The sequence below is a fragment of the Oculina patagonica genome, chromosome 8 (assembly GCF_052425735.1).
Source record: "Oculina patagonica isolate OP01 chromosome 8, crgOcupat, whole genome shotgun sequence".
In the NCBI taxonomy this organism is placed as follows: Eukaryota; Metazoa; Cnidaria; class Anthozoa; order Scleractinia; family Oculinidae; genus Oculina; species Oculina patagonica.
In genome coordinates, this window is record NC_135765.1 from 26,507,732 (window position 1) to 26,534,053 (window position 26,322).

Below are 26,322 nucleotides of genomic sequence, written 5' to 3' on the forward strand. Positions count from 1 at the left end.
CGGCTTCCTCCGATAATCCTGGCAAGGAAGGTAGTCGTCCGTGTAATCGACCGGTAACAGTCTTTTGATTGTTTTGTGTAAAAAATTTTATCTTGTCAAACCCCCAAAAATGCCGACTTCAAAAATTTTAGGGGGTTGTTTCTAAAATACCGTATTTTCTCGCACGAAGTCCGCGCGCGTGTATACGTAGGACACGCGTGTTTACCCACAATGCGTAAGTAAAAAGTTATCTAATCGAGGCTACCCGGACCCAGACCTCCAGCCCTCCAGCAAAGCAGGCATGAGCTTTGATATTTTCGAGCACTTCTTTTCAAAGTTCTCTCATAATTTCACCTTTTACTACACTTTGGGGCCTCGCTAGGCCCAGAAAGGAATGAATGCTGCCAACAACGAAGGATGCTGACCTACCTCCGGGGTCGGACGTGCACGAAAGAGAAACAAGCGTGGCGGAAAACGGCGGACCAAGGAAAAAACGTCGACTAAGTAACGTCAAGAACGGAACGTGTAAGACATCCACCGATCCACTGCAAAGTGAGTTGAATTTTCATCCTCACAAGAAACAAAAGACAGTGCTTGCTGCGGAAGGCGTCGAAAACGCGGGTTCCTCGATGGCCGAGCCGCAAAGAAAAGCGAATTTCTCTGCTTACGGAAATCACTTTCACGAGCGCTCTCCACTGGCAAACAATTCTGCCAAGCCAGGCCAGGCTAAGAAGCTTGTGATAAAAAACTTTAAAGGTAAGAGTTTAGTTTTTCTGCTTTTATAGAGAGTAGAGGCCATAAGGATCTTTACACTGTGTTATTTCGTAAAGAAATGTGGAAGTAATGAAATTGTTTATTTCCTTCAACGTGCGCATGCAGCGAATCAATTGCTTCGTTTTGTGACTAAAATAACAACAGCCCTTCAGCTAAAGCGGTCGATTCTCACTTTCTTGCATATTCAATCACTCCGTTTCTCCAGGTACTTGCTGCTAACTTTCTCCTTGATACATCTGTTAACAGTACGAATTTCCAGCAGAAGACTATTTTATAGCCATCATTGTATTGAAAGATGAATCGAATTGGGCAGACTGTTTATTACATATTTCACGAAAACAGTGTCATCAATGTGTCAATTTCCACTCAATTCCCGTTTAACTGGCTTACTCAAACAGAACTGTGATTGCAAGTTTGCTGAAATCGGCCAAACTTTTCTTATGCGGTGTTTTGTACAAGTTTCATCCGACTAAATATAAAAGAGCATTGTGTACACTACAGACTTGGGGTCATTGTGAAGACTCAACATAAACAAAATCTGTCTGAATTATTTTAATTTATTTATCTGACAATCACGAAAATCATCCTATCACATTGACCAGTTTCACTCCCTATCAATATGATGGTCGGTAACGCAAGGGAAAGTGCTTTCTTATAGTTTCTATGTTGGTCAGTTTTAGTTTCAATAGTTACTCTATTTATCAGTATGTAAATATGTTATGAACAGCCCTAATTAATATGTACATCAGATAAAATGAAATAAATTGCCTTTATTTATAGACAGTACAGTGGAACCCGGATATAACGATATGCTAAGAGAGCAGTAAAACATTGTTATAAAGAGAATAATTTTGATAAGAAGGCTTAGAACACACTATCATTTTCGTATATCATTGTACAAAGCTGTTTTTAGAAATGTTAGAGAAGACTCGATTACCGAAATGTTATTGCATATAAAATGTGACTGTGTAACGATAATATTTATCGTTACATGTATATTGGGCTCAGGATTTTAAGTTCGGTCCGCTAAATTCTTGTCATTATATCGGAAATATCGTTATAACGAGGATCGTTATATCTGGGTTTCACTGCACACTATATCTTGTGGGGCCACGTAAATCCTGCTCGAACTGGAATTTGGAAAAAAATTTTGTGGATGGAAGAAAACCAGAGGACCCAGTGAAAAACCTTGGAGTAAGGACAAGAACCAACAACAAACCCAACCCAAAATATAAAGGGTCCTGGATTCGAACCTGGGCCACATTGGTCGGAGGCGAGCGCCATCACCACTGCACCATCCCTTCTCCTCTAATTTCTCACCTCGATCTCCTGATCTCTTTTTCAAAGTGCAAACCTTTAGTGTTTCATATTGAAGAGTTCCCAAAGTAACATAGATGAAAACATTCCCTAAAAAGATTCTTTTAAGTTTTCATGATCACTTACGAGGCTACCTGAAAGGTTGCATTTCAACCAAAACCTCTAGAAAGGTGCTTAACTCATTGTTGTCACAACAAAAATGATACAAAATTGACAATGTTGCACGTTTTATTTAATAACTCCAAAAGTATTTACAGCTATAAAGTCTCCAATATCTCATTTGAAAGGGCACAAAATATGCTTTCTAGAAAAAATATAATCTCCTTCATGAATACTTAAAACGTTTCAAAAAAAATTCTGAATCACAAAAAATCAGTAAAAATAAGTCACAAAATTTAGGCAAAACTGAAATAGTGCAAACACGCTCCACTGGGTAAATTTTAAGGTCCAAGTAACCATTTTCCGTGTTCTAAGACAAAATTGCTCCCGAAAACCAGATGAAATAATTACAAACAGGAATTAATTTTTTTCTTACATAAACAGAGGGATCGCATTTCAGTTTCCATGGCAACGACTTATCGGCGCTCAAGTTACGTGCGGCTACTCACCTCTGCATAATCCCTAATTGAGCTTTAAATTCCCAAACTCGACAAAGGACAAATTGTTTATGATAAAGGAGAGTTTCTAAACATAATAAAACGGCGATCCGAACGGTTTTTTGTCGCATTTTGAACAACATGTGCTCATATTGCGAACAGACACAAACATGTGCGAAGCAAAATAAAAGATCATTTACCTCAATTTTTCGCTTTGAATTTCGAGCTAACTGTCCATCTTCACCGGCTTTTAAAAGCTGTTTAAGTTCATTCGACTGATTCCGTAGTCACGTCCGCCATGTTGGAATTTTAAAACACGCTTGGAAAAATTGGTCATGTACTGTAAGGCACATTCAAGTGTCTTGGCCCAAAATCGCTCTGTAATTGGCTAATCATATCAGCTTCCTGTTGTCCAAATTTGGAGGAAAACGGAAGTAAGGCAAATTTTCTAGGAATTTTCGCGCTACCGGTCCAAAAGGACCAGTAAATGGCCGTGCGTAACAAGAAAGAGTTTAGTCTTTGTGATAGTGTAATATTATTTAGAACTGCAAGTCTGAGACTTATTTTAGCCTAGCAAAAGAAATTGAGACTCTAAGAAGGCATTACAAAAAATTGCCATGCGACTGGTGACTAAAAACTTTGTGATTGTAAAACTTTTTTGAGGTGCCATTTGCTAGTTACGATTTTATGGCTCGAAAGAAGTCTACACTGTAGAAACCGTGAAGCATGTGAATCCTCTCCCGCTATCCAGGCTGACATCCCTAAATCAAGCAAAACCAGTTGTACTGTAGGTATAATCTTGCTAATCAAACTAAGTCTTGTTGTTCTTGCAGCTAAGCCGAATCTGCCAGAGAACTTCAAAGAGGCAACATGGCAAAAATTAAAGGAAGCCGTCCAGGCAATCCATAACAAGACATTTGTCATTTATAGCTCTGAAGAACTTTATAAAGCTGTTGAAAACATGTGCTCGCATAAAATGGCTGCCACACTGTATGACTTGTTGAAAGCGGAGTGTGAATCACATGTGAAGTCAAATGTTCAGCAGTTTGTTTGATATCCTTTACAGTACTGTATGGCCCTATTTGCCACGAAGTGCAAGGAGGATAGGTGATAGGTGACAGTATACATGCTGTATATTTACACCTCAGTCAGGGCTCGAGACTAACGGTAGCCAACTAGCCAAAGGCTACTAAAATTTAGGTTTTGGCTACATGGTTTAGCATTCCCACTAGCCATTTGGCTAGTGAAAAACTCGAAAAAAGTCAACTGTTCTTGATAGAAATCAATATACATGTACCTGACTAGTAAAAAATTACTTTTGGCTAGTAAAATCTAACATGTCACTAGCCAGTAAACCAGTGAGTAAAAAAAGTAAGTCTCAAGCCCTGTCAGTAAAGAATTTTCCTTGAACAGGCTATATTGCAGTTTATATGTACAAGTTAGCTGCATTTTACTGGTCTTAAAGCAAGCAAAACACAACTCATGTCTAAAAAGAAACTTTGTTTGTAAGTAATCAAAGGCTTTTCCAGCAGCCACATGGTAATTTGACGAAGTGCCGACTCTTTCAGTATTTTCCAATGTTCTAGATTTATTGCCATAATCTTCAAACAGAGGAAAATACAAATCCAGCTAGTTTGAAATCATTTATAACTATTTTTTTTTTCTATGCACACTCTTTTCTTATGAATGTCATTGTGTACATGTAGTTGTTGTATGTCAGTAGCAGCTAACAGGGTTAAAGTGTAAACTAAATAGAAACATGGTTTAAAAATCCTTGACTGATGTTCACTGATGCCATGGACAGTGAGTTATACCTGGGAAAACTTAACCACTGTTGGGAAGATCATTGCAGAGATATGGTATGTAAAACTAACATTCCATTTTCAACTTACTAATTTCCCCCTTCCCAGAAAACAAGAAATGAGAAAGAAATTTGCACACTGTGAATTAGCTCAAGCTTTTTCAAACCTCTATGTATATTTTACATGTAGTACATGTAAGTCCAGCATGTGTAACACCGGACGGCAGTGTTTTTAACTACCCTTAGCTTACTACATGTTGTAGCTCACAAAAGCCAGAGTTATTACCTTATTCTTACTAAATTTCTTGCGAAAAATTAAGAGCCATATTTTGCGAGTACTTAATTTCGTGATTTTCAGAGGAATGTACAATTGGAGTGTATTAAATTTTGCGATTTTTTCTATTCTTCAATATGAAGCTTTGACCTCGAAACTGTAATTAGACATATAAAAGTCATCGTAAAAACAGCAAACAAAACAATGTACACATAACAAAACAAAAGGTATTCAACAGTCTAAATACCTAATAGTTTATCTACGACTGCAAGAGCAAGATTTTGAAGAACTTGGCGACAGAAAACAGTTTGAACAGTGCGACTGATAGAGTGGGAGATAATTAATGGACAAATTAAACAAAAAACTCCTAAACATGAAGCTCAGACATGTTGGAATAACTATAGTGATAAAACACATTCATTTGAGTTTCACGATTTTAAACTTTGTGTGTCCTATATTTCGGGAGTATTAAATTTCGCGATTTTTTTAAAATCGCGAAAATCACGAAATTTAGTACTCGCGAAATTAAGTGAGTTTTAGGTCCATACATGTAGTTTTTACTGCTCAATTTACATAATTTTTTTCTCCTGCAGATTATGATAAGAAGCATTTTTCTGTATCTTGATAGAACGTATGTTCTACAGAACTCTACAATATTGTCCCTATGGTTAGTAAAAAGTTTTATTGATGAGTACTGTCAGTAAGCCTGATTAAACAGGGTGTGCATTAGTCATCGGAGATTGGAGAATTCTCCCGCTACTACGTAGAATTCTCCGGCTAAATTTCAAAAGCCTATACCTATTTTTTATTAAGATGCGGAACCTTTAGAAATCATTCTCCAGTTAAATAACACTATTCTCCTGCTACTACTGACAATTCTTAATGAAAACCCTGTTATTTAAAGCAGAGAAATTCAAACTGTTTATAGTGCAACTATTTAGTAAATAAAACCCTTCAGGTGGCTGGTATATTGGAGGATAATGCCTGAGGCCGAAAGATTGTCTGAAAAATGAACAGTTGGCTGAGAAGCAAATTAAGATTAAAGGTCAACTGTGAAATTTTGAGCACAATTTTTTTGGCCAAGGACCTTATCCTAAAATACACCAGCAAGCCAGAAAGGGGCTTATTTATTTAACAACCCTCCAATTAATTTAGACTGCAACACTTTTAATTATTGCTGGTAAATAGGAAAAAAACCTACAGTAACAATCACCGTGTAACTACGGTCCAAATGAATGCAAGTTGTTTGGTGAATGTATTTTTTTTTTTGACACCGTGATACGATTTAAAAGTTAGACCTGAAAAGGCAACTTTGTTCGTTTGGTTTGTACTTGTCTAAAAACAGTGCAACAGATATCAAATTGGACTGGGTATATTTTCTAATTTTGTACCATGTGCAAAAATTAATTAAAGGAATTTATCATTAATGTCAACATCAGATCTAAAAGTCTTTAAATGGGAAACTGCTCGCTTTGTCATCAATTTCACTACAGACAGTATAATTATGTTTGTTACTTAAACTAACTAGGCAAGTTTTTTTAAAGAGTATGTTGAATGTGAGGCGTGTTTTATTATTTTCAGGTGTTAATTTGCACCATATAAATATTATTTTACCCCTTGCCTACCAGAGCCAGACACACTGAGCAACCGGCGGCCATATTGAATTTTTAATGAGATTCTAAATTTGGCTAAGCAATGGCATCTTTTCAGATAAAATATTAAAGTACAACTAGATTAAGCATTTAAAATGAATTCCTCTCTCTTTTCCGCATTCTTTTATTGTATTGATGACTCGTACAGCTTCCAGTCGAACTCCTTGACCATGTGCATTTGGAGGTTCAATTTCTTCGATCGATTGAGGCTTCTTTTTCGCCACCTTCATCTTCTTTTTGTTCAGACTCTTCAGAATCACATGGCTTAAGTTCGCTGTGACTTAAATCGCTTACATCAGAGTCTCGATCGGCAAAAATTTCAGCAATAGCTTCATCTGTGTCGATTTTGCCTTCACACACACATGCCTCCAAAATTAAATTGTTCGAGCAAAAAGCAATTTTATTGGGTCAGCGGTACAGTATTTCGAAAGTAGTGCCAGACCTTTCTCAACAACCGGGGATGATTTATTCAAGGCATCGCGAACAACCAGGCTTTCAGTGATGTCCTTTGGTTGAGGACGTATATATACGTCCTCGGTCGTTGCGTGACAACAGAGAGGACGTATATATACGTCCTTGCAGTGCTCGAACTTAACGGTCGTCCACTCGTCCAAAACGAGTGAAAACTGCCCAAAACGAGTAGATTTTTTGCCACTAGTCCTCTGGACGAGTAAAGTTACAGCTCTCCGATAAAGAATTGCCTTTGTAGTGTACTGAAAGGACTAAATGTGTCGAAGCAAACGAAGAATTTCCGAAAACGAATGTTTCGAAACAACGAGAAAAAATGCCAGGCGTTCTCTTGGCAGGTAAAAGTCTGGGTTCTATTCGAAATGAAATGTATCGTGGGATGCAATATGGCGGCTTTTCATGTCTGCTCAACTTGATATATTTTCTTCCAAAATACAACTTGATTTGTCAAAATGTCCAAACGAAAATCAGTTTAAAGTTCACTGAGTTCTTTCTTTGGAGGAAAGCAACACCTTCAATGCCTTTTGCAGCTCCGACCAAAAGGACACGGAAGTTTTGGGAATCGTGGAAAGAAAGGTACAAATGGCTCCACAGTCCAGTTTGATGAAAAAGAAAACAAAACTTTTTGCAAGTTTTGCAGGGAATTTCCAAATGGAACAAACACGCAATATTCCCTGACGATCGGAACAAATAACTTTCAAACTGCTTAAAGGCACACGAGGCCAAATCAGTGATGCATATATGTACGTTGCAGCTCTTACGTGTAACAAAGAAGAAATTGTAGTAATACTTACTAAAAAATGCATATTATATGGTTGTGTTAAATTATTTGATCATAATTTGGTGTGTATTTACCTGCAGGCGCAAATTACTTATTGCATTTGCCATTACACGTGGGAAAAAATGTGACCCTATTTGGGAAAACCAGGCTTAATGGAAATATCGTTGTACCGTTTTTTCAGTTTAATGCATTTTCTAACATTGAGAATGCATTTGATAACATTTTCATTGCGTTTTCAAACGTTGGCAATGTTTTCCAACAGAAACGAAAAACGTTGAAGACCATTTGAAAATCGTTGAGAAACATTTGCAACGCATTTTCAATCATTGACAACGCATTTCAATGAAACCGCCCAGCAGTGAAAGCATTCAATGAAACGTTGCTATCAGTTCCGATAATCTGTTGAAATGTTAGATCTAGGACAACATAAACCTGTGGAGCTTTTAAATACAGAAGGGAGAGAATCAGTAAGCGAGATGTATGTTTGTGTATACATTAAGTTGTTCGACCATTGAACTGCATTTGGAGGCTCATCTTCCGAATTATCGGGCACAGTTTCTTCATCGCTACTTTCGTCGCCGTCTTCTTCTTCTTCTTCTTCGCTAGCATATAGCTCAACATCGGAATCCGCAATCGCCTCCCCTTTCTTGTGGTTGATTATGAAGGTCGAAAAATTCTTCGATCTGGTCGTCCATGTCGCGAAGCAAATGTTGTTCTCGACGTCTTTGACGATCTTGTCGGATTTGGCCGATTTCTTCAATAGTAAAACCAGCAAAGAGATCTTCATCTTCACCAGATGAAACGGCACTATCGTCAATTATTGAAAACGTTCAGAAGCCATGTCTAAAACTAAGATGTTTATTGAAAAATTCGTGAAAAATCGTACAGTAAACGTAGAAACGCGAGTTTCGTCTCAAATGAAAGCTTAATTTATGCATGTCACGTTTCACTGCATTTCTATGCCCAGGGGAATTTTGTTTCTAAGCTACAGCCAATTAAAACGAGCCATTTCTGACAGGGCGCATGTGGGCGCATTGGAATTTCGGGTTTTGTTTCCCGGCGCATGAGGGCGCATCGGATGTCAATGGGTTAATTTCAATTCGTCATGGCCCGACCAGAGATCTTGGAGACAATGCAACAGCCAAAGATTTCTTCAATGTTTTCACGAAATCGTGCGATGTACCGTTGCGTATGCTCGCTCAAACGGAGATCGAAACTTGACAACAACTCGAGCGGAATAATATATAAATATAGATCTGTGTCAGTTAGAAATTGTTCAGGCGACTACGAACAGAACTAAAAGAACGTGATGTGTTTAGGCCGTACATAATATATCGGCATTTGTTCCCTGGCTACTGAATGAAGCTCGAAATGTTTCTCCCATTCAAAAACTCAGTTCGCGAAAAACCTGGTTATCGACAGCCCACGTCACAGTACTTCAAGCAAAACATCATGTACAAGAAAGTACGCTAAAACTTTAACTTGCTAAACAGCACATTATCTTTTGCAATGCTACAGGAATGAAAAATGTAAATACTTTCAAAGTAAAAATAATGTAGATGGCGATGTATAACGTTACATTTGTATGCGCAACAACAACGTAGACACAACAGTTGATCAATGATATTAATTTTTGTAATCTAAATCACGAGTGCCATTGCGTTGAGCTAATATGAAAGCATTTTCTATAATGTTTCATCGAAGCGTTGTGAAAAGTTGCCACACATTGAAAAGCATTACTAAAGCATTCTGGAACATTTTAGATCGTTGTTTGCGTCTAAAGCATTCGTCAAGAAACGTTGAAAATGCGTTGAGGATCATTTGCCAAGCGTTACAATGCATTGACAATGCATTCAATCTTCGTTGAAATGCAACACCACGCTATTTTCGTTAAGCCTGGTTTTCCCAAATAGGGTCACAAATGTAAAGAGTGACCAGTAGCTTTGCTCCTGGGACGAGTAAATTCTAAGCCTACTCGTCCTGTGGAACACCAGACCTAAAAGTTAATTTCGAGCACTGCCTTGGTAGGCAAGGGGTTAATATTATTATTATCAGTAATGGACTAACATAAAACTTAAACTGAAAAATTGTCATTTTTCCTGTAGGGATATGAGCCTGAATTTGTTCAGAAGACACATTATGAGCAATTCAACAGTTCAAGGCAGAACAGTGGATGGTTTATTACAGTTGATAGAAAATGAAAGGTGACAAGAATAATGATTAATTTTTTAATATTTTATTGCTGCTGTTATCATTATCATTATTTTAAAATGGCTTGGGGCATCTACAGTATGAGGTAGGCTTTTAACACATTTAATAGTCATTTGGAGGGGGTATTTATTAGTGGGGGGGGGGGGGGCAGGGGGGTCTGAACCTCCTGCCTCCTGTACCTTTTACTCCCGCTTTTCGTACCTTTTATTCCCGCCTCCCGCCCCTTTTCATAGCTGTTCTCTCCTGTTTGCTCCATGTCCATTGCGAAATATAATGAAATGTTACAAAATTTTACTCGTTTTCTCCCAGTTCCCGTCACCTTTAGAATCCCGCTTCCCGCCCTCTGTCCTCCCGCTTCCCGCCCCTTTTCTCCCGGGCTCCTGCTTCCCTTGTCCCCCTCCACTTATTAGATATGGGGCATTTTTTGGGATTATTTGTAACAACAGCCTGTACATTGTAATTGTAAGTGCTGTACATGACTGTATGTCGTGTGATATAACTGATTTTTAACAGAATTCTGTTAAATATTATTCTAGACATGGTGAGGCAGTGGACAGAACGTTACTCAAAAGTTTGTTAAGAATGTTAGCCGACTTGCAGGTAATTAAATATACAGCAGTATGGACTGTTGTGAAGGCATTGTGGCCTAAAGGTTAGTGCGCTGGACTCTGCAATGAGCTGTCTAGGTTCGTGCCCTGGCCAGGGCACTGTGCTGTGTTCTTGGGCAAGACACCTCACTCTTGCAGTGCCTCACTTTACCCAGGTGTATAAATGGGTAGTGGCGAACTCAATGCTGGGGTAACCCTGCGATGGACTAGCATCCCATCTGGGGGGGGAGTAGAAATACTCCTAGTAGTTTCATGCTACAGAAACCAGGATAAGCTCCAGCCTGAAGGGCCACAACCCTCATATACATTTTTTACCTAGTATGTTCTGTTGTGTGGTGTATCAGGAGTCTAATAATTATATTAATAGATTCAATATAAACAAGCAGCTCTCAAATTTTGTTGCCTGGGGCAGTTGCATGCTCGACTTCTTGCCATTTTTTTTATTTATTTATTTATTTTTTGCCCATTGGGCAAGTGAGGATGAAAGTAAATTCTCCGGTAGGAAAATCTAGTTGTCCAAGACAATGCAACTTTTTCAAGCCCTGAAAGTGATATTCAACATTTACAGCTGTACAATCATGGTGTTCCATACCCAGATAAAGTGTTTTGCTCTTCCAAACAAATATCATTGTGTTATCTCTTCTAAAACTGCGGTACGAATCTACAATGCCCAAATACTACCGCATTTTGATTACTGCAGCCCCGTTTGGTATTGTTTGAGCAGCCAGTTAAGCGATAAACTGCAAATACTCCAAAATCGCGCAGCTAGAGTGATTACCAAATCGCCTTATGATACAAGCTTGAACCTCCTTTTGGAAAAACTCAAGTGGGACAAGTTATCTAAACGTCGTCAGACGCAAAAAGCATTGATTATTCACTACCCGCCGCGCAGAATACAATTTAAGAAATCTCGAAGGCAAACATGACCTGCCCAAGCCACACACAAACTATTTAAAACGAAGTTTTAGTTATAGTGGGGCCCTTTTATGGAACAACTTGCCCCAGCAATTGAGGGATATTGGCTCCATTGGGCACTTTAAACGAGAAATCGTAAATCGAATCTCTGACATATCGGATTCCCACACGGCAATCATGTAAAACAGTGTCATGCTTTTTTATATATTTTTTTAGCTTACATGTACATGTAACTGATGTTTTTACTGTGTGAATGAATAAATAAATAAATAAAGATTGATGTCTAAGTTGAGAATTTCTCATTGCCTGTCCGTTTGACAAATGTACCGCAATGCAAGGAGATTTAACCAACATGCCTTATCTAAATGGGTAATAATTTTTTCTTTGGCTAGATGTATGAAGATGCCTTTGAAACAAAGTTCTTGAAAGCAACAGAAGCTCTTTATCATGAAGAGGGGAACAGATATATGCAAGAAACAGATGTAAGTTACAATATAATGCATTACATGTACTTTGTTCATGGGCAACATGGATAATGACACTTATTAATGTAGGGATGTAATTTATTGTTACTCCGACCATTAACCTTGTGACTAATGCATCGTGCAGTATTGTCAACAAGAGTGGAAGAGAATTGTTAATTTTTGTTTTTTGGGCTTCTTTCTCAGGTCCCAAAATACCTTGCACATGTTGACAGAAGATTAAAAGAAGAAAATGACAGACTGCTTCACTATTTAGATCAGTCTACAAGGTACAAATGTTTTCTATTTTTTGTTCTTGTGTTTTTTTTGTTTGGAATTTTGCTTGATTGATCAGCTGACTGACTGACTGATCGTCTGACTGACCGACCGACCGACCGGCCGACCGACCAACTGATTGACCGACTGACAGATTGACTGACCCACCGACAAACCGACAAACCGTCCATCCGTCCGACCCACCGAGCGACTGACTGACTGACCGACTGAATGACTACATGTAACTGACCGACCAACTGACTGACTGACTGAATACCTGTAACTGACTGACTGATCGACTTACTGACCGACTGACCAACCGACTGACCGACCGACTACATGTAACTGACTGATTGATTGATTGATTGATTGATTGATAGATATCGTATCTTTGTTTTATTTAGAAAACCTCTCATTCCCTGTGTCGAGAAACAGCTGTTAGGGCAGCACTTGAGCAGTATTCTTCAAAAAGGTATAAAAGTCAATCATTCGTCACTAGTAGAAGATTTAATATGCATGTAACAGTGAAACAAAAAAATTCTATGGGAATTATTGCTCTAAAATGCATGTACATTGTACTCTTCTTAATCGGCTATGTCGTGAACATTAGAACAAAATCCAAGGTAAAGGTGAAGTCTGTGTCTAAGCCAAGTGGCACATCAGGCCGGAGCTTATCCCGGTTTCTGTTGCATTAAGCGACTAGGAGTATTTCTACTTCCCCCTGGATGGAATGCTAGTCCATTGCAGGGTTACCCCCAGCATTATTTTACTGGACTCATTAATACACCTTGAGAGTTGTAAGAATCTTGCCCAAGAACACAACACAATGACCCCAGCCAGGGCTCGAACCAGAACCACTTGATCCTGAGTCCAGCATGCTAACCATTAGGCCACTGCGCCTCCTATTTGCTCCAACAAAGGGCTAAATTAATGCTTGATAGTGCACAGTGTTTGTTTGTGTATAATTTAATCAATAATTTATTAATAAAAATTTATGTAATTAATAATTTTGTTTCTGACTTTAATAGCGTAGATACCGGTAGAAATAATCTCTCGTTAGATGTCGATAACTTTGGGAAGTAAAGTTTACATGTTGCTCAAATGATTTCTCGCACACAGTTAACTGATCATGTTAATGTTGGCTTTGTTTGTTCCGTTAGGTTTTGACAGCTTGATGATAAGTTACAGACTTAGCGACTTGGCACTCCTTTACCAGTTGTTCAGCAGAGTCAAGAGAGGCCAGGATGAACTGTGTTGTGCTTTCAATGAATATATCAAGGTAATTCAGCAAATACAGTCATGTACCGTAAAGTTCCGTGTATAAGCTGCACCCGTAGATAAGCCGCACCTCCGATTTGGGAAAAAAAATACAGACAATAAAGTTTGAAGTTCAAGTGAAGTTATTATGGTAAAATAAAAAAATAAATTAATATGGTACTTTAATAACAAATGGACACCAGTTTTCTCATGCGTCAGTTCTCTTATTGACTTAACAATGTCAAAGTAACTGTGGCTACGTCGGCAATCTTTAATGGAAAAATTTGTGGACATCGAGAAGAAAGGCCCCTACGAAAAACTTGACTCGATTTGTTTTTGACAACATCAACAAGCCAACAAGCAAGAGGAAACACCTAGCAAAAGTCAGGGATTTCAATAAAGTTGTTGTAGGCAGCTGGTTTGTGAAGAGTAACTGACTGTTTGAAAGAATCTTTCTTTAATTCTTCAATTTATTGGAAAAAGTAGCCAACCTGTCTAAGCAAAGTAGACCAAAAAAGGTTTCATTGGCCATCGTTGCTTATTGAAAGCACTGAATAATGAACTTGAACTGCTCAATGGTAGTGCAATGAATTCTTGAATGGTTTATAAAATGTAACCTGCTTTCCTTCTGCTTCTGATCAGAAACAAGGCACAAGCATTGTGTTGGATCCTGAAAAAGACAAAAGCATGGTACAGGATCTGCTAGACTTCAAAGAACAACTGGACAGCATCATAGAAGATGCATTCATGAAGAGTGAAAAATTTGTGAATTCAATGAAGGTACTGTAGATCTATAGTGAAATATTCAAAGCTATGTGCAGCATTCATTGTAAGAGTTTTACATGAAATCTCCTTTCTTTTGATTGGTCAGTTCATTTGGTAGGAAGTGTGGTTTCTAAATGTGGCAAATTAATCATTCAATAGCTTGCTTGCAAAACATTTTACATGGAATTAGTTTTAGCCATAAGTTACTCATTTTCACATGAAAGACCTCGCACAACAGTCTTTTTACATGTACATGTAAAGTACATTTGAACTGTGGGTTGATAAAAATATTTTTATTAAATGTAGTTACATGTACATTTTTATTGTGCTTTCATTGCAGGATGCTTTTGAAGCATTTATCAACAAAAGACCAAACAAACCAGCAGAACTGATCGGTAATTGCTTGTAAAATAGTTATTCTTTCAGTTTGCATGATAGTAGATTTTTCAGTTTCAAGTTTTATTGAGAGTCATAAATCAGACCTCAAAAGAAAATATAAATAAAAACACTTCCATATTCTCATAACCTGTGTACTTTTTTTCTAGCATCTTAGGAGACATAGACAGATCTACATAGACATAGTTTATTTATCCACAAAAAGCTCAGGAGCTGTAATTAAAAACGCTCTCGTGAAATAAAAAAGGTTCAAAATTACAAATAAAAAAGTTTATAAAAATTACCTTTAGTTGGGATTAATGAATTTGCCAGTAATAACTTGTGCAGAAACATTAGGTTTCTTTCATTTTAAGCTACACACAGGCCTGTGTTAATTGTTGACTGATGTTTTTTTCCTTCTTTACAATTTGACAGCAAAATTTGTTGATTCCAAGCTAAGAGCAGGAAATAAGGTAAACCAGCTCAATATTTTTTTGAAGATGTAATTGCAGTGTGACTGATATTTTTACCATGGTGTATAGTGGTGCAACAGTGCTAACTAACACTTTCATTTATTATTTTAGGAAGCAACTGAAGAGGAGCTTGAAAAACTTTTAGACAGAATAATGGTGCTCTTCAGATTTATACACGGTAATGTAAATTGAAATTTCTTTGATTTGAAGTCAGCATTGCTATTGACTTTCGATTAAGGAAACAGCCCAGGGGGATGCTTGGGATTTCAAGTGATGGGGATTTACCGAATGGGGGCAAAAATCAAGGCCCCATAAAATCCCCAGGGCTTCCAACATAACCCAAACAAATCTTAAACCAAAAATTGAACCTTCAGAAATCAACAGCAAAACATGTTTGTCAAATTCTGATTCCATGTTTCTTAAATTCCAATTCGATCGGGAACAGTGGACAAAGAGCCACCCTTATTTTATTTGCAGAACTAGGTAGCCAAGGCAGTAAAAAGAATCTTCAGAATGTTTTTAACACCCCAAGACATCCCTTCTTACATGTAAATCAAAAAAAATACTTGCCAAACTTCCTAACCAAAAAAATCCTCTGATCATCCTCATCACTAAAAATCCCAAGTATTTCCCTGGGGGTAACAGGGCTTGAATAAAACCTAAATTCGAACTTGTACTTTGCAGGACAGACAGCTCTCAAATTGTGCTTGCCCAGAGCAGTAATTACATGCTTGCTTTGGTTTACTTTTTACAATGTAGTGGGTAAATGACTTACCTGGGCCTTTGCCCGTCGGGCAAGTGAGCATGAAAACTTATTTCCCTGGCAGGAATTAATTATACTTGTCCTGGACAACTGGCAGGACTTTTTTCAAGTGCTGGGAACATACATGTACATTACAGTAGCCGTACAGTTAGTGCAATGGAATACAGATCAAGCAATCTAACTGATTGCACATTCTTGGTCAAGACACTTTAAACTCAAAGTTCTTTTCTCTACCTACATGTAAATGTCAAAATGGGTACTGCCACATTTTATGGGTAGCCCTGCAATGGACTAGTATCCCTTCGAAGGGAATAAATATTTTTTTCTTGTCATGTCATGCTTTGGCGGTATGGTCAGACTTTCTAAAAGTCGTTCGCTTATTGTTTCCTGTTTGGTGCTAGAAGAACTTAGTGCAAGCTCGTCGCCTGCTTCGCCCTTGCTTTTGCACTCTGTGAGCTCGACTTGTGGGCAAGTCTACAGTATGGCAAACCAAGGCCTGATGCAGTCTTTATACCATAGGCACCATGTACACACTGACAGTGCAGACCAATCTTTTGTAACAGTTTCTGTATGTTATATTCATAGGTAAGGATGTGTTTGAGGCATTCTACAAGAAGGATCTGGCCAAGAGACTGTTAGTCGGCAAAAGTGCTTCAGTCGACGCAGAGAAGTCGATGCTGTCCAAACTGAAACAAGAGTGTGGTGCAGCATTTACTAGCAAGCTTGAAGGAATGTTTAAAGACATGGAGCTTTCCAAGGACGTGTTAGTTCACTTCAAACAGGTATGGGAAACGACCAGTCATAAAAGTGATGTAGGGTTGATATAAACATTACCAGTAATTTGAAATGTTTTCACGAAAATGCAAAATATAATCCTTACAAAGGCAAATATTATGAAAGATATTAACCCTGATTCATCACCAGGTGTGGAGTCAACCAATTTTCCCCCACAAATTTTAACATCATCATCATCATCATCACTTTGTTTACCCTCGGATTTTGAAGAGTAGCTTATACAGCTAGTATCTCTGAGTATTTCACAGTACGCATCCACTGTTAAAAAGTGTTTTACATGCTTACAAGCTTTTGTAGCTTGGGGTCAAAACATTATTTGTCTGCCATAAAAGCACTGAGAGCGTAAGGTCTTGATGGACTAGCACCCTAGTATCCAGAACAGCCTGAGAGTAGAAATACTCCTAGTCATTCAACCCTCCTAGTTTATCTTTTTCCTTAGTGGCCATTTTGCCACCAACTGCTTACCGTAAAGTTCCGTGTATAAGCCGCACCTTTTTCCTCTAAATTCAAGTCAAAAATCGGGGGTGCGGCTTATCTACGGAAACATCTCTGGTTGGAGTTCTCAAAGGCCTAATTAATATTCATAAAAAACTTCTCAAGACGTCATTGAATAAACATATAATAACCTGAAAACTTTGTTGTTGTTCACTACCTTTTAGTTCCTCTGCAAAGCTGTTTGCAGTGAAGCGTGCCAGTCACTTCGAATCATGTCTGTCCGCCGCGTGCGAGAAGGCACCAAGATAAACGCAAATACTCACAAGGCAAATGGCCGACCGCTTCGGTTTTTTATTGACCTTCACAGCAAATACATCTGCTAAATTAACAAACTCTTATTCTGCATGAAGTTTTTATCCTGTTGCGGGTAGCAGTTTCCAAGAATCTTGAAATAAAAACGTGGTTTTTCCGAAGAAAATGCCGCCATGTTTGTTTTTAATGCCCAAACTCCTCTCTACAATTCAGAGCTTGGCTACTAAGCATTCATCATTCGCGAACGATTCGAACGAATTACAAGTGTTTCAGGAGTGTTTAGAAGTGATAATCTCGAAAAAATGATATCAAGAGAGCATCCAAGTTTAAGATATTGTGAACTCAAACTAAAAAGGAGGTATGACAAGTGAAATTTAGCTTTCGTAAGACTAAATTTATATTAAACATTGCAACAACCACCGTGTCAGTGTCTCGAAACCGTGCTTGTTTGCCCTTGATTGTTTACCAATAGAACTTCACTTGAACTTCAAACTTTATGGTCTGTATATTTTTTTTCCAAAATTTGAGCTTCCAAATCGGGGGTGCGGCTTATCTACGGGTGCGGCTTATACACGGAACTTTACGGTAAGTTTGGTCACCAGTAAAAAGTTCTAGTCGCCAAATTAAGCTCACACTTTCAATCCTTCTTCTCAATTGTAGTCCCCAGACTGGCGACTTTGGTTCCAATTTAGTCGCCAGCTTCAAAATTTTAGTCACCTTGGCGGCTAAAATGGTCTTAACTTGGAGGGTTGTTTGGTGGCCAGTAAAGAAATTTAGTCGCTAAATTAACCTCACTTTCAATCCTTCTCAATTTTAGTCGCCATGGCGACTTAAATGGCCTTACATGTAACTTGGAGGGTTGTCATTTAATAGTTACAACTGATGGGCGACTAAGCTCAACAAAAAAAATTCACCGAAAACCAATTGTGATTTGACATCAACACATTCTGACTACACTAACACGAGACATTCAATGTGAAGAGTTTATTGAGGATGCGTCAGTCAGTCATCTGATGCAAAATGTATCCTGATACAGTCATCTGATGCAAAATGTATCCTAATACAGTCATCTGATACAAAATGTATCCTGATTACAATCTTAAATCTAGCAAAAAACAACAGTTCGTTCTAAGAGTTGTGTGAAAGAAAGTTGTGTGCTACGCCAGATACGAAAAACTACTAAAAACCACCCTTTAGAAGTGGCCAAAAATAAGTGGAAACGTATTCCTCATCTAATGCAGCAGCACGAGACCCCGAGAGAAAGGGTACTAAATAATCTAGAGCATTTTTCAATAGACTAGTTACAAAAACTGAACAAACAACACTTTAAAGAAAAAAGAAAAGCAAGCGAAGACGAGGACTGACGATGTAGAATGACCTAAATCTCCCGCCAAAACCTATATATACCTAGGCATCCCATCACAACCCGCGAACCTCTCAACCGTGCCGTCAGAATAGTAATTTCTGTCTAATTCATTCATTTAAACGTCAGAAATTACATTTCTTTGCCTTTCAGTATCTTCAGCACCAGGACCTTCCAGGCAGTGTAGACATGGTGGTCAGTATCTTAACAATGGGCTACTGGCCTACCTACACTCCAGTAGAGGTGCATCTACCATCTGAGGTAACAAATCTGCTTTGTTAGTAAGTTTTGAAGGACATGCCCCACTGAATGTGCTTCTTAAAAGCGTGTAGTGTGAGGACGGGCAACTTTTTTTAAGTCAAGATGCAGAACATGTGCAAAACCGGGAGGGCCAAGTTTTGCCTCAGTTAGCAAGGACAACTTTTTTTAAAGTTGGCTCAGGGATGAGGGAACCACATTTACCTTGGACAACGTTTCTCCACATAAACAGGCCCTAAGTAGCTCCATAGGGTTTACGTTAATGCGGTACTATTTTGGGTTGTACTGGAGGTTTTCTTCCCTAACACGACTTCACAAGACTGTTTTTGAGAGCCCCTTCAAAGGAACTCAGTTAACAGCTCTGCTTGTCATTACAGATGGTTCAGTATCAAGAGTCATTCAAGACATTCTACATTGGAAAACATGGCGGAAGAAAACTTCAGTGGCAGAACACACTGGGTCACTGTGTCGTCAGGGCTGATTTCGGACCCACGGCAGATGTGAGTTCCCTTTAAACAACAAGTTGCACCATATAAGGGCTGACACCTCCCTTGATGTCACACATTTCGGGCGCAAAATGTAAATTTGTGCTCTTGCATTCATGGCATGTTGCAGAGTCATAAATATTTTTAAGGCGGGGTACACCTGAAAGCCGTTTTTCCACCAGTTAATATCTTGTTTGTGTTACAAGCAATCCAAAAACTCTCTGCTAATTACACAAATATATCTATGTTTTGCGGTATTTTGTAAAATTTTGGGTGGTTTGGGGGGATATCTGGGAGGAGATTTGAAATTTAAAATTTGGAGAAATTAGAAATGTTGAAGATTTAGTGCGATTTTAAAATTAGAATTTGCAGTTAATTTTTTTTATTGCTATGTTAGAAGATCGATAAATAGCAAATTTATTTTCATGTGGGAATTGTTACTTTGTAGACTTTAAATATTTCAGCTAATACGAGAAGTTCCAAGGAATTTGCTTTTCTCTCATATTGCAGGATAGGAAGGAGCTGCAAGTGTCGCTGTTTCAGACCTTGGTGCTGTTGATGTTTAATGAAGGAGAGAGATTTGTCTTTGACGAGATCAAGCAAGCCACAGGGATAGGTGAGATATTCAATCTGGCAGTACTATGCAGAAATATAGTGCAGAATGAATTGGAAAGATTTTTGTAAAATCATAGCCAAACTTAACATAACCTAATCTAACCTACATGTAAAGTAGACACGGTAAAAGGGACAGACTCGCAGCTAAGTGTAGTCTATTTTATTTGGTTTTGCCAAATACTTGATTAGTTATGAAACTTACTGTTAGGGAATAAATTACTTCTATGGATGATCCCGGATGATCCCCCCTCCCCCCCCCCCCCCCCCCCCGAGGAATTATGGTTACATAAGAACACAAGTAACTTGTTTTTATATTTTTGCAGAGGACGGCGAACTAAGACGAACACTGCAATCTCTTGCTTGTGGTAAAGCGCGAGTTCTTGTCAAGAAACCCAAGGTATGTAAGACTCTATGATTACCGCTATCCTTTGCCCCCCAGAATCGAGTCGTGAGCCCGCAGTGACTTGCAAAGGCGGGCTTCAGCGGCACACATTCTGAAGTCATAATATTTCCCTAAACCGTAACTGGAAAACAAGAAAATAAATAACATTATTTAAGTGTCGATGTCTTAAGCACTGCTGTGCTAGCTGGGGACACTGTAAACAAGCAAACGAATATTGTAAATAGAACAGGGAATTGATAAAAACCCCAACTGCCAGTGGCTGACCAGCTGGCTATTTACAAAGCGTGGGGAAGTTGACTTCGGGGCCACCGAAGACAAATCCAACAAGTGTCAGAGAGAAAAATTTGAACCTGGGACTTCCGGATTACAAGTCCAGCTCCCTAACGACTAGGCCACGCTGTCTCCAGGTTATTTCCTATTGTCATAAGCTGTCATAGAAACTCTGCGCCATAATTATCGTGAGTATTTTCCTTTCATCTAATCTTGTTTCGTTTTTCTACATTTTTTTCAGGGCCGTGATGTTGACGACGGCGATATGTTCTTTTTCAATAGCGAGTTTAAGCACAAACTCTGTCGAATCAAAATTAACCAGATACAGATGAAAGAAACGGTGAGATAATAAACTAGACTATGTACATGTAAAACAGGGGAGCAGGGATGGTGCAGTGGTGAGAGCGCTCGCCTTCCACCAATGAGGCTGCGTTCGATTTCCAGCCCCGGCGTCTTACGTGGGTTGAGTTTGTTATTAGTTCTCGTCCTTGCTTCGCGGTTTTTTTTTTTTCAGTCTTCTCCCTCCACAAAAACCAACACTTCTAAATTCCAAGTGAATCCTGGAAAAAATGGATGGGGACCAACTTTGTGGACATGCCAGTGCAAATTCCCATTTACTTAACTCGAGGTTGACTTGGTATCACTTATCTACTCTACTGTTACTTATCTTTTCGGAAGTAAACCTTCGCGAGGGTAAAAATAAATCGCGGAATTGAAGGCCTCCGAAAAGTAATCGCTTGTGTATTTACTTGTTATATGTTATCTTTTTTAGCAAGAGGAAAACGTTAACACAACAGAGAGAGTGTTCCAAGATCGTCAGTACCAGGTATGTGGAATATCGTGCCCTTGTTCCATGTCTAACTCACTGTTATTCGTACGTTTGGCTGTTGGTGTACTCAGTAATTGATTTTGCGGTATGCATGTTGTATCACACTGCGAAACAGTCGGCTTACTTGTGCGTGGCCGAACAGGGGTTAGAAAGATTGGCCGTGCGTCTGTGATTTACCAAAAAACAGCATTTGCTATTTTATCAAAATGTTCATTTTTGTCCCCATAGCCCTTTTCGGTTCTCTTAGTTGGCGAGTCCTTCGTACGAGACACGAAGGGCTCTGGAGACACAGGATTTCCAGTCCTAGATTCTAGCACCTTCTGTCTTCATGTATGCAGTCATGATGCTTGTATATAATGTATGAGAGAGTCATTGCGTTTTTGACTTCAGATCAACAATTCTCTTTTATTTTAAAACAATCAATCACAAAAATTCGAATTACAGTAATTCAAAAATCCTGTGTTCCCAGAGCCCTTCGTTTCTCGTGCCAAGGTCCCGCCGGCTAAGAGAAACAAAATGATAACCATTAAAGAAATTTTTGAAACAGTTATTATTGGGCATAGAGCCTAAATGGAGAGAAATTCGCTGTCAATCACACTTGACAATAGAAGTCAATCACACTTGACAATAGAAGTGTTGTGTGACACATCCTGTCATGCATTCTTACTGAGTGTGACTAATGTGTTCTGTTGTAGATCGACGCAGCTATTGTCCGCATCATGAAAACCCGTAAGACACTCAGTCACACTCTCCTCGTTACTGAATTGTTCAACCAGCTCAAGTTTCCTGTTAAGGTAGGGATCCTTCATGTAACTGCATAGCTCCATAGATGAAGCACTATAACAAACACGAGATAGAGTGTTTCATCGCATTTCCAATCACTGAGAAAAGCGACAGTTTAATTATGGCCATCGAGGATGGTTTTCTGCAAAAGCTTAAGGAAATGGTCAAAACTATTGTACTCAGACAGGACCCACAACTCTTTAAAAAGACAGGTGGTCTCTTCATTTACCCCCCTCCCCCCCCCCCCTCCCCCTTTCTCCACCTTAAAAGATGGTGTTTTCTTTGTATAGCCCCCACTCTCCACTCTATCAGGAGTAGAAACTAAGAAAAAGATTCAAACATCCTTGTGCCATTTCTTCAGCAATGCAAGCTTCATGCACACCTAATATGAAAGTCTTAACTCAATTTTTGAAGCTAAAAAATTTTGTTTATGTAGCTTATCAGACATCAGACAGGTGGTATCTTGCATAGCTCGCCCACCCCTAAACAAAGTAGGTCCTCGTTGAGTACACTTTTTTGACCACTTCTCTTAAAGCAAATGCGTTAAGTGGCTAATTTTGACTTGATTAAATCTCTTACTATGCTTTTGTCTGCATTGCAGCCTACAGATCTCAAGAAACGCATTGAAAGCCTGATCGAGCGTGACTATATGGAAAGGGACAAGGAGTTCCCCAACCAATACCACTACGTGGCGTGACACCGGAAACCAGCCATCAGGTGCATTGCGTTACTTCAGGCACCCCTTGTCAATGTCCATATACGGTTACATGCTGATACTTGACACACGACAGCACTTCCGGTTATTCTTGGATTGCTACGTGAACCTGTTTAGTCGTCAACTGCAAAAAAGTTGCGTTTTACTCTCCAAAAGTTGCCAATATCAAAATGTTGACTCTCCCTACTAATCTCCATACCTTCTTTGAGTACTTCTTTTGGGAAATTGGTTTTACATCAACACTGCTTTTTCTTTATTTTCATAAGCCATTGTAAGAAGAAATAACATGCTGGGAAGTAAACAAAAGCGAGAACCCTCGCGCGAGGAACGAGAAGAGAGAACTCACGCGTTTTCACGCTTCGCGTATAGCGCAAATTGTTGGGACTGTTTCGCATTCTAGTGTCACGCCATGTGCGTAACACGTGTAATTCACGAAGAAATTACGTGTAGAGCTCGCGTCAACCATGTTTATGTAGTCGAGGCTAAGCCTTACTGCTTGCAAGGGACAAATAACGAAGTGTTAGAATGACCTTCAAAGGCATGGCTTGTTTCGTAAAACACAGACTTCTTTAGTTTGCATATGAACTATTTTGTAAATTTGTGCTTCCTTTCTCTAACTTTCTGCCCAATTACTCTAAGATGACTTTATTTACCCTAAAAAACAAAACTAAGTGCTACTCTTATAATGTGCCATTTATTTTGCCCCATCTTAGCAGATCCCGCAAGCGTCTGTTTTAGCACTACGTGACAGCAAAACTGTTGCCAAAACAGCAATAACGCAAGCCAAGTGGTAACGGCCAAGTTGTGTATAGTTTCGTGACGCGTGAGCCTTGTCGGGTTGTATATTGTGTAGTCCTACATAGGTAACGAAAGGTGTAATAACAAAAGTCTTAGGAGAACAGTTATGTGCTCGATAACTGGCTTTCTTAAAGTAACGCAACGTTTGATTAACGAAAGTAACGTTGGTTAGCGACGCTTCATTAAAATTGCAGGCTCAATGGGTCTCCGAAAATAAGGTTCCATCGACTTCGTACCCAACGTTTTTTCTTCAATTTCGGATCGGAAAAGAACCCTTGTAACGAGTTTTCAGAGATGTGACACCCTGTGACTTTACAATGGGGAAACTGTTTCCACGTTATAGCCTCCCATTCTCTCTTCTCTTTCACTATGTCTTCCTTTGCAATTCGCCTCTATTTGTTGGTAGACATCCTGATACGAGAAGCTCGCTTTGCCGTCAAGCGCATGCGCATTACGGCTGTTCTCCTTTACTGAGCCTGCAGTCACAGACATGCAAGCGAGGCCTTTAAGTCACATGACCTAAACGCCTCGTTTACATGTCTTAAACTTCTTGCCACCGTAGTTCAGTGCTCTCGTATAACTACAGCACCTCTCTTTTTGTACAAAGATATATTTAGGTGATAATACTCCTCAACTAAAATAATTTGACCCATGGCCCGGTGTATTTTATGTTCTTATAGTTTTGTGTATACATATTTTGACCCTTTTTGCTTTGCCTAATCGGAGTTATTAATTAATAAATAGCTTGTTAATAAAATACACAACAGTTTTAGCTACTTTTGGTTGTTGCTGTGTTTTTTTGTTGTTTTTTTCTTTCGTTTTTTTTTTTTTTTTTTTTTTTGTCTTTTAATATTGTTGGAAATATAGATTTTTCCTCAAGAAAGCAATAATTATTCAAGTTTTATGGGCTCGCCGCCATTTTGAAACTCATGAGGTCCCCGAAATTCTCATGGTGCAGGATAATGTCTAGAATACCAGCTAACCATGTCATTCGTTGCGCACATAAGTGGATTACGTCATACATCAAACACGAAAGGCAGGGTTTCATTGGGATATCCAAACACCGAGAAGCGAGTTGAAAGTAAAACGCGCAGCGGAGTATTTTTTGACGAAATTCAAGGTGTTTGGATAGCCGATGGAACACTGTCTCGAGTGTTTGATATATCTTCTCAATCGAACCAAAAACTACGGAGTAAACGGTAAATAAATGCGTCAACATGTACCGTATTTACTCGAATAAGCGCCGCCCCCGAATAACCGCCGCATTTGGGACAAAAAAGTAATAAGCGCCGCGGCGCTTATTCGAGTGAATACGGTATGCTAATTAATACCAGGTATCTAAACCTTTTCTTTCTCTTTATTTGATGAATTATTAATGAGTCTGAGACGTTACATATGACAAATTTAAGTTGAGTATACAGTAGATTTCCAACAACTGTCCCTTTGCACACAAAAAAAAGCAGGATTTCGACCAGAAAAAATGGTTGTGGTAATGCTAGAAATGTTGAGATCCCCCCATTCTCGTCCCCATAGCCCTTTCGTTTCTCTTAGCCGGCTGAGCCTTGGCACGAGGAAACGAAGGGCTCTGGGGACATGGGATTTCCAGTCCTAGATTCTAGAACTTCCGGTCTTCATGCAGTTATGACGTTTCAAAATAATGTATGAGAGAGTCGATAGGAATTCTTTGTTCCAAACAGCCAATCAAAAAAATCGAATTAATTCAAAAAATTATATGTCCCCAGACTGCTGCGAAGTTGAAGCGATGTTACACGAGACAATTTCTACGACGATTTTTAACGCAACGGTTCTTTTAGTCCAGTCAATATAAGCCATTTCGTTGTCCAACCCAAAACAAATTGCAACAAAAATTAAACATGCCTTATTCGACTTTGCATATATTGAGGAATAACATACTAAAAGTCACCGTGAATCGGAGTATTGGAACCTCGTCTTTTTTTGCGATATTTGAACTACAATGAAAGATGAGAAATTTAATTTATGCATAAATAATGTGATTTTTACAAGTAACATTGAAGGGTCCTTATCGACAGAAATAATCAAGCTAGCAAAACCAAACAACGACAAGCCAACAAATCAGTTTACAAAAAATGTAGCAGTTATTACTTATCCTATTTATTGCGTGAAATGACATTACTATTCTGCCCTTTTTGGTACCTTACAGAACGTACTACCAGCGGCCGGATTCTGGCATAGATGCAAGTATGGTAACAACGTTCGCTAATCGGATATTTCATTAAAAAAGCTGAGTTTTCTTCAAAAATTAAAGACAGTGAAAACTGATAAAGTATAATTATACCTTTTTGATGAAAGAATAAACGCTGGTCAAAAAAGTTACCGTCTGATAACAGAATTGCGGCAAACACTTATGGCGGGAGTCTTGGATGAAACCCTTAACATAATCTGTCAGAAAACGTAATGCGTAAATTTGCTCCCCCCAAAACCCTTTCTGCTTATTGGAAGGTGCCTATAATTACAAGAATCAACACTGATTGAT

General features: G+C 38.8%; 1 protein-coding gene across 1 annotated transcript; it reads left to right on the forward strand.

Annotated features, from left to right (window-relative positions):
* Positions 1-273: 273 nt before the first annotated feature.
* On the forward strand, positions 274-24,584 carry LOC144663700 (cullin-4A-like). The gene is made up of 23 exons (XM_078524734.1): positions 274-735; positions 3,500-3,719; positions 4,456-4,525; positions 5,335-5,408; positions 9,748-9,846; positions 10,390-10,453; positions 11,769-11,858; positions 12,045-12,127; positions 12,518-12,585; positions 13,274-13,392; positions 14,013-14,150; positions 14,476-14,530; positions 14,946-14,983; positions 15,095-15,161; positions 16,332-16,528; positions 18,805-18,912; positions 19,287-19,409; positions 19,905-20,010; positions 20,333-20,406; positions 20,924-21,022; positions 21,455-21,508; positions 22,207-22,305; positions 22,896-24,584. The coding sequence occupies exons 1-23, from the start codon at positions 378-380 to the stop codon at positions 22,989-22,991; spliced, it is 2,499 nt and encodes an 832-aa protein (XP_078380860.1). The 5' UTR covers positions 274-377; the 3' UTR covers positions 22,992-24,584.
* The last annotated feature ends 1,738 nt before the right edge of the window (positions 24,585-26,322 follow it).